This window comes from Acytostelium subglobosum, assembly GCF_000787575.1.
Source record: "Acytostelium subglobosum LB1 DNA, scaffold: scaffold10, whole genome shotgun sequence".
In the NCBI taxonomy this organism is placed as follows: Eukaryota; Evosea; class Eumycetozoa; order Acytosteliales; family Acytosteliaceae; genus Acytostelium; species Acytostelium subglobosum.
This window is the reverse complement of record NW_012236523.1, coordinates 315,698-327,216: the sequence shown is the minus strand read 5'-3', so window position 1 is coordinate 327,216 and position 11,519 is coordinate 315,698. Positions and strand designations below refer to the sequence as shown.

The 11,519-nt window shown below is 44.6% G+C and overlaps 7 protein-coding genes across 7 annotated transcripts; 4 read left to right on the top strand and 3 right to left on the bottom strand.

Annotated features, from left to right (window-relative positions):
- Positions 1-172: 172 nt before the first annotated feature.
- Positions 173-1,524, bottom strand: SAMD00019534_055500 (hypothetical protein; the record flags this gene model as incomplete). The annotated part of the gene is made up of 3 exons (XM_012899041.1): positions 173-656; positions 765-1,318; positions 1,477-1,524. 3 exons carry the CDS (start codon positions 1,522-1,524, stop codon positions 173-175), a joined length of 1,086 nt encoding a protein of 361 aa, XP_012754495.1.
- Positions 1,525-2,577: 1,053 nt separating this feature from the next.
- SAMD00019534_055490 (hypothetical protein) lies at positions 2,578-3,553 on the top strand (the record flags this gene model as incomplete). The annotated part of the gene is made up of 2 exons (XM_012899040.1): positions 2,578-2,581; positions 2,682-3,553. Coding segments are annotated over 2 exons (876 nt in total), but the record flags the coding sequence as incomplete, so codon positions are not given.
- Positions 3,554-3,702: 149 nt separating this feature from the next.
- On the bottom strand, positions 3,703-4,401 carry SAMD00019534_055480 (hypothetical protein; the record flags this gene model as incomplete). The annotated part of the gene is made up of 3 exons (XM_012899039.1): positions 3,703-3,999; positions 4,082-4,238; positions 4,331-4,401. Coding segments are annotated over 3 exons (525 nt in total), but the record flags the coding sequence as incomplete, so codon positions are not given.
- A 362-nt stretch (positions 4,402-4,763) lies between these two features.
- SAMD00019534_055470 (hypothetical protein) lies at positions 4,764-7,327 on the top strand (the record flags this gene model as incomplete). The annotated part of the gene is made up of 3 exons (XM_012899038.1): positions 4,764-4,796; positions 4,906-4,996; positions 5,058-7,327. 3 exons carry the CDS (start codon positions 4,764-4,766, stop codon positions 7,325-7,327), a joined length of 2,394 nt encoding a protein of 797 aa, XP_012754492.1.
- A 187-nt stretch (positions 7,328-7,514) lies between these two features.
- SAMD00019534_055460 (hypothetical protein) lies at positions 7,515-8,376 on the top strand (the record flags this gene model as incomplete). The annotated part of the gene is made up of 3 exons (XM_012899037.1): positions 7,515-7,683; positions 7,759-7,926; positions 8,012-8,376. 3 exons carry the CDS (start codon positions 7,515-7,517, stop codon positions 8,374-8,376), a joined length of 702 nt encoding a protein of 233 aa, XP_012754491.1.
- Positions 8,377-8,799: 423 nt separating this feature from the next.
- SAMD00019534_055450 (hypothetical protein) lies at positions 8,800-9,611 on the bottom strand (the record flags this gene model as incomplete). Its single annotated transcript, XM_012899036.1, has 2 exons — positions 8,800-9,324; positions 9,420-9,611. The coding sequence occupies 2 exons, from the start codon at positions 9,609-9,611 to the stop codon at positions 8,800-8,802; spliced, it is 717 nt and encodes a 238-aa protein (XP_012754490.1).
- Positions 9,612-10,888: 1,277 nt separating this feature from the next.
- On the top strand, positions 10,889-11,470 carry SAMD00019534_055440 (hypothetical protein; the record flags this gene model as incomplete). Its single annotated transcript, XM_012899035.1, has 1 exon — positions 10,889-11,470. A coding segment is annotated over one exon (582 nt), but the record flags the coding sequence as incomplete, so codon positions are not given.
- Between the last annotated feature and the right edge of the window lie 49 nt (positions 11,471-11,519).

Sequence of the window (11,519 nt, the reverse complement as noted above, 5' to 3'; positions counted from 1 at the left end):
TGTGAGTGAGTGTGAGTGGCGGGTGACGACAGAGTGATTGATCGATTGATCGTGCGAGCGAGATATATAACTATTATTATATATATATAATATGATATTGGTACTTGGATTGGTTTATTGCTACTCCATATCCATAAATAAACAATTATGGCCATAATAATAACTAATTAATTTAGTTATTGATCTCATTGATGACGGCATTAGTGAATTCTTTGGTGGAAGCAGAGCCTCCCATGTCGAGAGTCAACACCTTGCGGTCGGCGATGACCTTGCGCACGGCGTTCTCAACCTTGGTGGCATGCTCGTCCATCTTCATGTGCTTCAACATCATGGCGGAGGCCAGGAGCAGACCGGTTGGGTTGGCCTTGTCTTGGCCGGCAATGTCGGCGGCGACGTGGTGGGCACCCATCTCAAAGATGGCGGCACGCTCACCGACGTTGGCACCGGCGGCCAGACCTGGACCACCGATCAGGGCGGCACCGACGTTGGTGACCAAGTTTCCGTAGAGGTTTGGTGTGACCATCACATCAAACTGCTCTGGCTTCATCACCAACTGCATGCAGCAGTTATCAATGATCATGTGATCGAATGCAATCTCTGGGTATTCCTTGGCAACCTGCTTGCAAGTCTCCAAAAACAATCCGTCTGTCATCTTTCTACATTGTGTTCGCAAGTTTGATTGATTGATTGTGATTGATTGATTGAGTGAGTGAGTGAGTTAGTGATTGATTGAATGAGTGATGATCACTTTGAACTTGACTTACTGAATGTTAGCCTTGTGAATGGCAGTGACCTTCTTTCTTCCCTCAGCCTTGGCGTACTCAAAGGCATAACGGGCAATACGGGTGGAAGCCTCCTTGGTGATAATCTTGAGTGATTGGACGACACCTGGAACCAGGGTCTGCTCGAGTCCAGAGTACTCACCCTGGGTGTTCTCACGAATGACGACCAGGTCGACGGGGACGTCGCTGTGGCGCACGTTGACTCCGTCGATCTTCTTGCATGGGATGACGTGTGCGTACAGGTCGAGAGCCTTACGCATCTCCATGTTACGCGACTGCGAGCCAGAGAGGATGGTAGTGTACAGTGGACCCTTGAGAGCCACCTTGTTTCTGGAGATCGAGGCGATCAGCTCCTGAGAGATGGGCTGGCCGCCAGAGACATCAAACACCTCCCACTCAATGGGCACCTTGGCTGCTTGGAACACGCCCATCACCGACGAGGTGATCTCTGGGCCGATACCATCACCAGGGATCACTGTGACCTTTCTCTTGTCGAGACCTGAGGTGTATCCCAAGTAGTTTCTGATCGAGCCAACCTAATATTATTCGTTTCGTTCATTCATATGTTAGATCCTGTCTTGTTTGTCTGTCCGTCTGTGTGTCGCATCATCTATATCTGTCGGTCATTCGTTCATTCGTTCGTCTTTCGCATTATTGATCGTTTGATTGATTGATTGATTGATTGAATGCATACATTGCTTGAGGCAATACGTTGAGCGTTGAATGATACACGGTGCAACATGTTTATGGAAATATGTATTTATGAGTATATATGTATATTAGTACGAAGATGTAAGTATGATGTAGTGTGTGGTGTTTGCTATTGCTTGATTGTCACACCACCAGAGGGTAACACTGCGAGTCGGCTTCGGCATCCAGCCAGCCAAACGATCGTCATTCACACGACCAGGGCGTTGAAAAAATTAAAAAAAGGGTCAATCGAAAAAAAAACAAAACAAAAACGAAGTCTTTTTCTGTTGTTCATTCAATCATATTCCTAATCATTTTGTTGTATCTGTATCTGTATATTGATGGTCGAACTAGATAGAAATGTACATTGACAACAAGTAGGATTGATTGGTGTTTCCCTACTTTGAGAAAGATAGGAAAGGTCAACATTGAAATTCAAGAAATCAAACATTTCGTTTGTTGTTGAAGTAAAGAGAAGTGAGAGAAAGAGACAGAGAATTACAAACTTATTTTAACGTCGTTGGGAAATTTCAACCTGGATTCCCAAATGGGATTTTTGGTTCCAGTGGTCATGTCAATCAGAATCTACAACAAACTTTTATTATTATTACAACCTCATCATCATTATCAGGAGCACAATACCATCTGAAGAGTCAAGTGAAGCTCACAACTCTTCAACTCCCTCACTCATTCATTCATCCATTTGATCTTTACTTCTCTCTCTTATATACTCTCTTATTCTTGCGTACTTTTTATTATTATCATTCACAAACAGTCTCAAATTAACTGGTAGGTCTTGTCAACATCATTGATGGTGTTGATGTCAATGTTCATACCAATGAACAACATCAATCTCATCACCATTGTCGTCAGTCAATCAATCACACACCAAACCAGTCAAAAAATCACAAAAATCATTGATTTTGATTTTATTGATGAACATGGAGACCAGCTGGGAACCTCTCCCTCTTGACAATGTTTGTTTGTTTGATCATCACTATCTCAAACCCCGACTAATTAGTTGAACCGTCCACCATACATCATTCTTCAACCAAGCCAGCAGGTCAATCATATATACATATAACAGAGATATATTCAATCAATCATGAGTATGTTTTCAAGATTGGATTGATCGACTGATTGAACGAACGAATGAATGATTGAATGAATGAATGAATGAATGAATACTTACATGTTTGAACACGATAGGCCCACCAGCAGGATCAACAGATAAGAAGGAGAACCCATGGAAGAGAATGGTTGCAGGTGCAGTTGCAGGAACAGCTGATGTTTGGGCATGCCATCCATTGGATCGTATCAAGACACAGCTCCAGAACAACCCAGGCAGATCGATATATCAGACATTCACCGATGTCACGTCAAAGGGCAAGGGATTCACAGGTGGCGTCTACGCATTGTACGAGGGCATCTTGCCAATGACCGCCGAGGCCATTTTCAAGGTGGGCATCAGGTACTTTGCCTTCTCCTGGTTCACCAAGGAGTACAACGAGCGCTTCAACGGCGGCAAGGCGCCAAAGGACCCATTCTTTGTCAACCTGGCCGGAGGTGCCTTTGCCGGTACCGTCGAGTCGTTCCTCGTCGTCATCCCCTGTGAGCTGCTCAAGGTGCGCCACATGACCCAGGCTCACAGCCGCTCGTTCGGCAACGTTTTCCGCGATGTGTGGCGCGAGGAGGGCATCCAAGGCCTGTACAAGGGTGGCAGTGCCACATTGCTGCGACAGATCACCAACCACATGATTCGTTTCCCCGTGTTCTACGCCATCACAGACAGTCTCAAGGGTGGCGATCACAGCAAGAAGCTGCCCGTGCTCCAGAACCTCGCCGCCGGAGCCCTGGCCGGTACCGCCTCCACACTGTTCAACAACCCACTGGACACTATCAAGACTCGCATGCAGAAGCAGGGTCAGAACCAGACCTCCACACAGGTCATCCGCAGCATCTACGCCGACGGTGGTGTGTCCGCCTTCTGGGCCGGTTGTCTCCCACGTATTCTTCGTGTGGCTCCAGGTCAGGCCATCACCTGGGCTGTCGTCGAGTGGGTCACCAACCTCTTGGGACCATAAACAATCAATCAATCAATCAATCATTCAATCAATCAGATTGTAGCGCAGTAACAGGCACGTTCGATTCAATAAATGATCATGTCACTCACGACACGAGTGAGTCAAAGAGTCCATCCAATGTCGACAGGTGTGATGAATGACTAATCATCATCCTCATTCTTCATTCTACTTGATTGTTTATCGCTCTTTGATATTACGGTCAGGTTGGACGAGGTCTTTAGCTCGAGCACACCTGCCTGTCCCAGTCGTCTGGCCAATGCTTCTGTCTTAAAGTCATCGACGCCACCCAGTTCGTCAAAGCCAACGATACGGTCCACTACTACACCATTGTGAAACGCCACCATTGTTGGCAACACTCTAATCGCCAGCTTATTAACAAAGAATGGTGCCTTCTCTGCATTGATCTTGATGAACTTTGTATTGATATGTACCTTTGTCAAGATCTTTGTTGATTGTTTGATTGAATGATTGATTAGCATTGACCATGATGAGGATGATGAGACGATTGAATGAATGATGTATTACCTCCATGTGCTTATCGACAATCTTGCATCTTTGGAACTCATTGTGAAAGAAGTGAGCGACGACGTTGGTTGTACCAGTGACCTCTTTCAGGAAGTCATTCTCCATCACTTCTTTATACTCTGCATTGCTGTTCTTTAACTGATCTATTGCTTTCATTCTTTAATATTGACCAATCCATTCATTACATGTCAGTTGCTGTTGTGAACACCATCATTGATTGATTGATCGATTGAATGAATGATTGATTACCTGTCTTTAATCTCCTGCATTCTTCGCTCTCTGATCTTTGCTAGCTCGTCATCGTCGTCAAAGTCATCTTCATGGGTATCGCTCATTGTTATATATATGTTGCTTATGAAATAGAGAAATAGATAATAATAATAAATAATAATAATCGAATTGAATCGAATGAAGTGGTGGTCGACAATACAGTGATAAATAGAACCAAAAACTGGTGAAACAGTTCATTTGACTTTTATCACATTTATTTGTCAAACAAACAGTTAGTATCTGTTTGTTGTGTGTGTGAATATAAAACAAAACTAAAACTAAAACTAAACACTTTATTATTATTTGTTATTTGTTGTTGATCATTTATTATTGTGTAGTTGTTATAAAGAAGAATTAAAAGAGAGTTAAAGATAAAGATCATAACTTCATCACCGACCAAAGACAGATAACTATGAAGCCAGCACGATCAAATGACTCTCTCAAGGTAAGGATAGGATAGGATGTGTGATCACGATATATAACATACATCATTGTAATATGAACACATATTGATCAGTCTAACCATTTGTCCTCTCTCATTCTCTTCAAAACAGAGAAAGAGAACCAATAATAACAATAAACCTTTGGACAAATGGCAAGACTATGAGGAGATTGCTGAGCAGATGACCTCAGATCTTGTTAATGGTATGCAGTGCTTCATTCAATCATCCCTCCCTCCCACTCACTAACTTAATCAATCAAACAGTACCAAAGAATGCAGCTGAAACTATACATGATGCCTATGATTCAAATAAGGACATTGTGAAGGATTATACAAAGATATGTCAGTTGAAGCAATCAAATATATCACGTCCAATGTGGGTATGTCCAGATGGTCATATCTTCTTGGAGACATTCTCGCCCATTTACAAGGAGGCATCAGACTTTCTGGTGGCAATTGCCGAGCCAGTATGTCGTCCACAGTTGATACATGAGTACCAGCTGACACCGTACTCGTTGTACGCCGCTGTGTCTGTTGGTCTGGAGACGGCGGACATCATCAATGTGCTCGGACGTCTGTCCAAGATGGAGATTCCTCGCGAGATCATCAACTTTGTTAAGAAGTGCACAAAGAGTTATGGCAAGGTCAAGCTGGTGCTACAGAAGAACAAGTACTACGTCGAATCAGCCTATCCCGACGTCTTGGAGCATCTCCTCAAGGACTCCACTATACGATCAGCGCGTGTCACTTCGTCGGCGCCTCAGGCAAACACAGTGGGCGACCCAGCGCAGCGACAGGTGGACACCAAGACTGGATTCATTGTGACCACAGGTGGCATGACACCAACTCAGATCTCTGGAGGCATTCTTCCCAACCAGGGTCTGGACAGCAATCTGTCGTCGCTGCTCGAGGGCGATGAAGAGGACACAGTAGACAACTCTGATCAACAGTTCCACTCATTCGAAATATCATCTGACAGTGTCGAGGCGGTCAAGAAGCGCTGCATCGAGCTCGACTACCCAATGCTGGAGGAGTACGACTTTAGGAATGACACGGTCAATCCCAACCTGGCCATGGACCTCAAGCCCACAACAATGATTCGTCCCTATCAAGAGAAGTCATTGTCCAAGATGTTTGGTAATGGTCGTGCACGATCTGGCATCATTGTGTTGCCGTGTGGTGCAGGCAAGTCACTCAGTGGCATCACAGCGGCATGCACAGTCAAGAAGAGTATCCTTGTGCTGTGTACATCAGCCGTGTCTGTGGAGCAGTGGAAGTATCAGTTCAGACTGTGGACCAATGTCGATGAGAAGGCCATCCAAAAGTTCACATCAGACAGCAAGGAGAAGATGTTCACAATGGCCGGTGTCACAATCACCACCTACACAATGATATCATTCGGTGGAAAGCGTTCTGCCGAGGCACTCAAGATCATGAATGAGCTCACCAATCGTGAGTGGGGTCTAGTGCTGCTCGACGAGGTGCACGTCGTGCCAGCCAACATGTTCAGACGTGTGCTCACCGTCACCAAGGCGCATTGCAAGCTGGGACTGACTGCCACACTTCTCCGTGAGGATGACAAGATTCAAGATCTGAGTTTCCTCATTGGCCCCAAGTTGTACGAGGCCAACTGGCTCGACCTGCAAAAGGCAGGATACCTTGCCAATGTGTCCTGTTCAGAGATCTGGTGTCCAATGACCGCAGAGTTCTATCAAGAGTACCTCACCAACGAGTCGCCTGGCAAGAAGAAGCTGCTCTACACCATGAATCCAAACAAGTTCCGTGTGTGCGAGTACCTCATCAAGTTCCACGAGCAACGTGGCGACAAGATCATCGTGTTCTCGGACAATGTGTACGCCTTGCGCAAGTACGCCATCGAGTTGAAGAAGTTCTTCATCTATGGTGCCACGCTGGGCCAGGAGAGAATGTCAATTCTCAGCAAGTTCCAACACGACCCGGCCACACGAACAATCTTCATCTCAAAGGTCGGTGACACATCCATTGATATCCCCGAAGCCACAGTGATCATTCAGATCTCATCGCATTATGGTTCTCGTCGTCAAGAGACTCAAAGACTCGGACGTATTCTCCGTCCAAAGCCCAAGTCGGATGGCCTGTACAACGCTTTCTTCTACTCGCTCGTGTCCAAGGACACGCAGGAGATGTACTACAGTGCCAAGAGACAGCAGTTCTTGATTGACCAGGGATACAGTTTCAAGGTGATCTCAGAGATGCCCGGTCTGGACGGCGAGAAGTTGATGTACACCTCCAAGAAGGACCAACTGGACCTACTGAACGAGGTGTTGAAGGAAGGTGATGACAGTGGCAAAGGTGAAGTGTTGGAGGAGGACTTTGATGACATTACAGATTGGCAACAGAAGAAGAAGCCCAAGACCTCTGGTGGTGCTGCCAGCAATGTCGTCAGTCGTGCCAGTGGTAACATTAGAGCACTATCCGGTGGAAGTGGCAGTACATACATGGAATACCAAGCTCCCAAGATCTTTGGCAATCAACGTGGTCAGATGAAGAAGTAATAAAGACACTCTTTGTGCATGTACACTTCATCATATGATTGATTGCTGTAAATCAGGTTTGCTGATGAGGGGACACACGACTTTTGCTCAAAGTTCGTGACGACCACACTTGACTTCATTTAGTGCAGTGCTGGTCACGAACATTAATTTATAACAACAACAGATAGAGATAGATAGATAGATAGATATGAACTTCTTTCGAAAGCTATTAGATATACCAGAGGTCAAGTCGACTGATGAGGTCAGAGAGAGGGAGGAGCTAGGCATCACAGATGAACTAGTACTTTATGTAAAGAATATATCTAAATACCCCGAGTCATTCAAAGACTTCCCAATACATACACTTTCAAAGACACGTATGTCATTCATTCATTCAATCAACTTATCAATGACTCACCTACTCACTCGCAATCACTTAATGTCATGTGTAGCATTCACTATGAGCTCATTACAACAGAGACATGTAAAGAAGATTATAACTATTGTTGATACACTGGACACACTTAGATTCCAACTGTGTCCTTCACTGATGAAGGATGATATGTTCTGGAGGATATACTTTTTACACATATCAAAGGTGGCAACTCAAGACTTTGATGGTAGGTATCAAACAACAATGCATTGTTGGCATGTGATTGATTGTATATGCTGGTTACTAACATAACTTACGAACGACCAATGCAGCTATATCAAAGAAGACACCACTCAGTCCATTGGATGAGCTGGATATGAAGTTGGAAGAGGCAGCAAGAGCACCAAAGGTGATACAGTTTGATCAGGGAATAGATGATGATGAGGATAACTACTGGTCCGAGAACACATACCTATCACTCAGGATCAAAGAGATTGAATCAAAGATACAAGACAAAGATAATGATGTGGCGAAAGTCCCCATCATTATAGATGACAAGAACAAGAAGAACAACAACAACAACAGCAACAACATTAACATCAAGAGTAACGCAGAAGAAAGCGATAACAAACCTATCATCATCCAAGGAAATAGTGGCGACCTGTTACACACAGACATACCAAGGAGTGAAAGATAGGATCAATTATCAAGGAATGGACTGCGACTAGAATGTACTTTACAATCCATAAACGACGACGACGTCGACAAAGGAAACAAAAGAGATAGGAGAGATTTGATTATAATGACGATCGGTTTATTCACTGGCTGGCTTTTGGTCCCCAATCAATCGATTAATGGACTGGCCAAACAGGTTGGGCTGACCGTTGCAACGGTCACCAGATCACTACCATGCTATCCTCTTGTCTGATTGTGCCACACTGTGTGTGTGTGGAGCAAGTTGATGCTGATGGTGGAAGCTGGAAGTGATTGGATTTGGGTTGATGGTGGATTGGATTGGATTGTGGATTGGATCGCGCGGGTCGTAAACGTGTATATATATAAGATTGGCCATGATTGACTAGGCTATATTCAATCATGTAGATGTACAAGGAGATAATTATTACTCTCCCATGAGATGCTTGACGTATTCGTAGACAGACCAGACGATTGCCGAGCTCATCGAGTGGAACACGATTCTTGGCTTGACGCCACGCATCATTCCCTGCATGCCCTCCTCCTGCCAAATGGTCTTGAACGCATCGATCATGCCTCTGTAGTGCTTGCCAACATCGCCCTGCGTCTGCAGACGCGTCTTGGCCACGTCGAATGGGTTGGTCAGACCGGCGGCCACCATGCCTGCGCCACCTCCTGCAACGACGTGCAACTGGAATTGATAGTGGTCTTCGCTGCCCTCGGCGTGCAGTGGCTCGACCAGCTTCTTCAGACTCTCATACGAGGCAAAGTAGAAGCCGTAGTAAGGCACGTTCATGACCAGTGATGTAGTGTAACCTGCGTAGAATGCCCGCAGTCCTTCCCTCGCCCACATGCTCTTCATGCAACTGAACATTCCACCATAGCTAGTCGCCTGTAGTTGCATTCTCTGCTTCACAGCATCCATTGGTGATGCTACTGCCTCGCTAACCATCTATAATAATGTGGATGATGTCGGTCAGCCACACTCACTCGTTCGTTTGCTCAATCAATCGATCAAACATTGCATATGCAACATGAAACACATACAGTTGCGAAAGCACCAGCGGCACCTGTCTTGAATGGATGATGATGGGCATTGTCGCCCTGACATATCTTGTTCCTTAGGTACTCATATATGGCAAAGTGGATGGCATGTGCTGGAGCGGCGCCAGCAGCAACGGCAGTGACACCTCTAAACAGTCCGGTGACACCTGATTTCGATATGATCTGTTTAGTCATCTGGAATCCAGATGTTTGATATCCAGCAGTAACTGATTGTATATGTGTCTGTTTGTTTCATTCGTCGTCGACCGAGTGATTGATTGCCAAGGTTAGTGCCTGATCAGTCACTTCACATTCATTCAATCATGATTGATCCATACTTTAACTGTATCGATTGGATACATTCCGCAATGTTCGGCAACTCCAGCGATGGCACCAGCCACCATGTGTACATGGAACGATCCACCTTCGTCCATTTCATCATGTCCTCCACCCATTGTTATATGTTATATTAACTGTATGTATAAGTATAGATAGATATAGTAAGTGTACAGGCACTAGTTGATGTCTGTCTGACTGTCTTACTGTCTGTATGTTAATGTCAATGAATGATTGAATGAATGAATACAACAACATGTGGCGCGCCCAAGGCTCTAAACATGATGATGCTCTGTCTGTTTCATCATCAACACATCAATTTAAATAATTTATTTTGTGCACACAAAACGAACGATCGAGCTTGAAACCTTGAGAGTGAGTGTGTGCGAAACTCAATCAATCAAACATGTGACTGTTGATTACGTACACACACGCAGACACTCAATTGTCTACTACGACATGTCAAGAATGTCATGTTGATCATACATTCATAATGCTTATGCTTGAGAATATCAAGAATATCCCTCTGCCTTCTATTACTTCCAAATGGAATAGTTGTAGTAAAGTTGTCTTCAATCACATCGTTGAAGTTTGTTTACCAAACCCTTGAATTACTGTTTTAGGTCATGTCCTGTCCTAGACCATCATGATGGACCGGTCCAGTCCGATCACACCAGCGTCATCAAGGGAAATATGATGGAGGGTACATGAGTGGGAAATAAACACTATCCCTGGTTTAATGTTACCGATTGCTTTGTTGGCCAATTCGTAAACATTGTGTTGCCCAAGGTAGTATGACTTTATATCCTCATTATTGTAAGTTGATTGATTGATTTGTGTCCAGTGTTGGATTGAGTTAATAAGACTTTATCTGTTTGAGTGAATCAATGAATGATCAATACTTTGTGAATGTTTGGAAGTCACACTAATTGGTCTGCAACTCCATCTTTCGCACTTCCAGTCCTATATCAGCATTCATCAAAAAATAATAATAAATTGTGAGTGTGGGTGATGATCACAAGTTGAACATCAACTTCAATCTTCATTTAACACAATCACACAACCTTTACATATAATACATACTTATACATATACTTATACTTATACATATATATATATATACATATACATAAACAATGGAGACACTATTGTCATTTATTATTGCAGATGGTGTATTGTGTCTAGCAGATGCAAGCATCAATCACTCGATTGTAAAGATGAAGGATGATGAAGATAAGATCATGGTGTTGGACCAGCACAAGCTACTGCTCACTGCAGGAGAGCCAGGCGACAGAGTGCAGTTCACAGAGTACATTTCAAAGAACCTCAAGCTCTATCAGCTGCGCAACGGATACACACTGTCGACTAGCGCCGTAGCAAACTACGTGCGCTCCGAGCTCGCCACAGCTCTGCGTCGCAGCCCATACAATGTCAACCTGCTGATCGCCGGCTTTGACAAGGAGACCGGCCCCGCACTCTTTTACATGGACTACCTGGGATCATTACAGAAGCTGGACTTTGGCTGTCACGGATACGCCGCCTACTTCTTGTTGGGTCTGCTCGATCGCCATCACAAGAAGGATCTGACCTTTGAGCAAGGTGTCGAATTGATGCATCTCTGCTGCAAGGAGCTGCAGACTCGTTTCCTTGTCAGTGGCAAGTACGTCCTAAAGTTCGTCTCCAAGGAGGGCACCAAGGTCATTCCATTCGCTTTGTCTCCATAAATAAGTGGGTCTTTACTCCTCTCTATGTACCAACAAGCAAGAG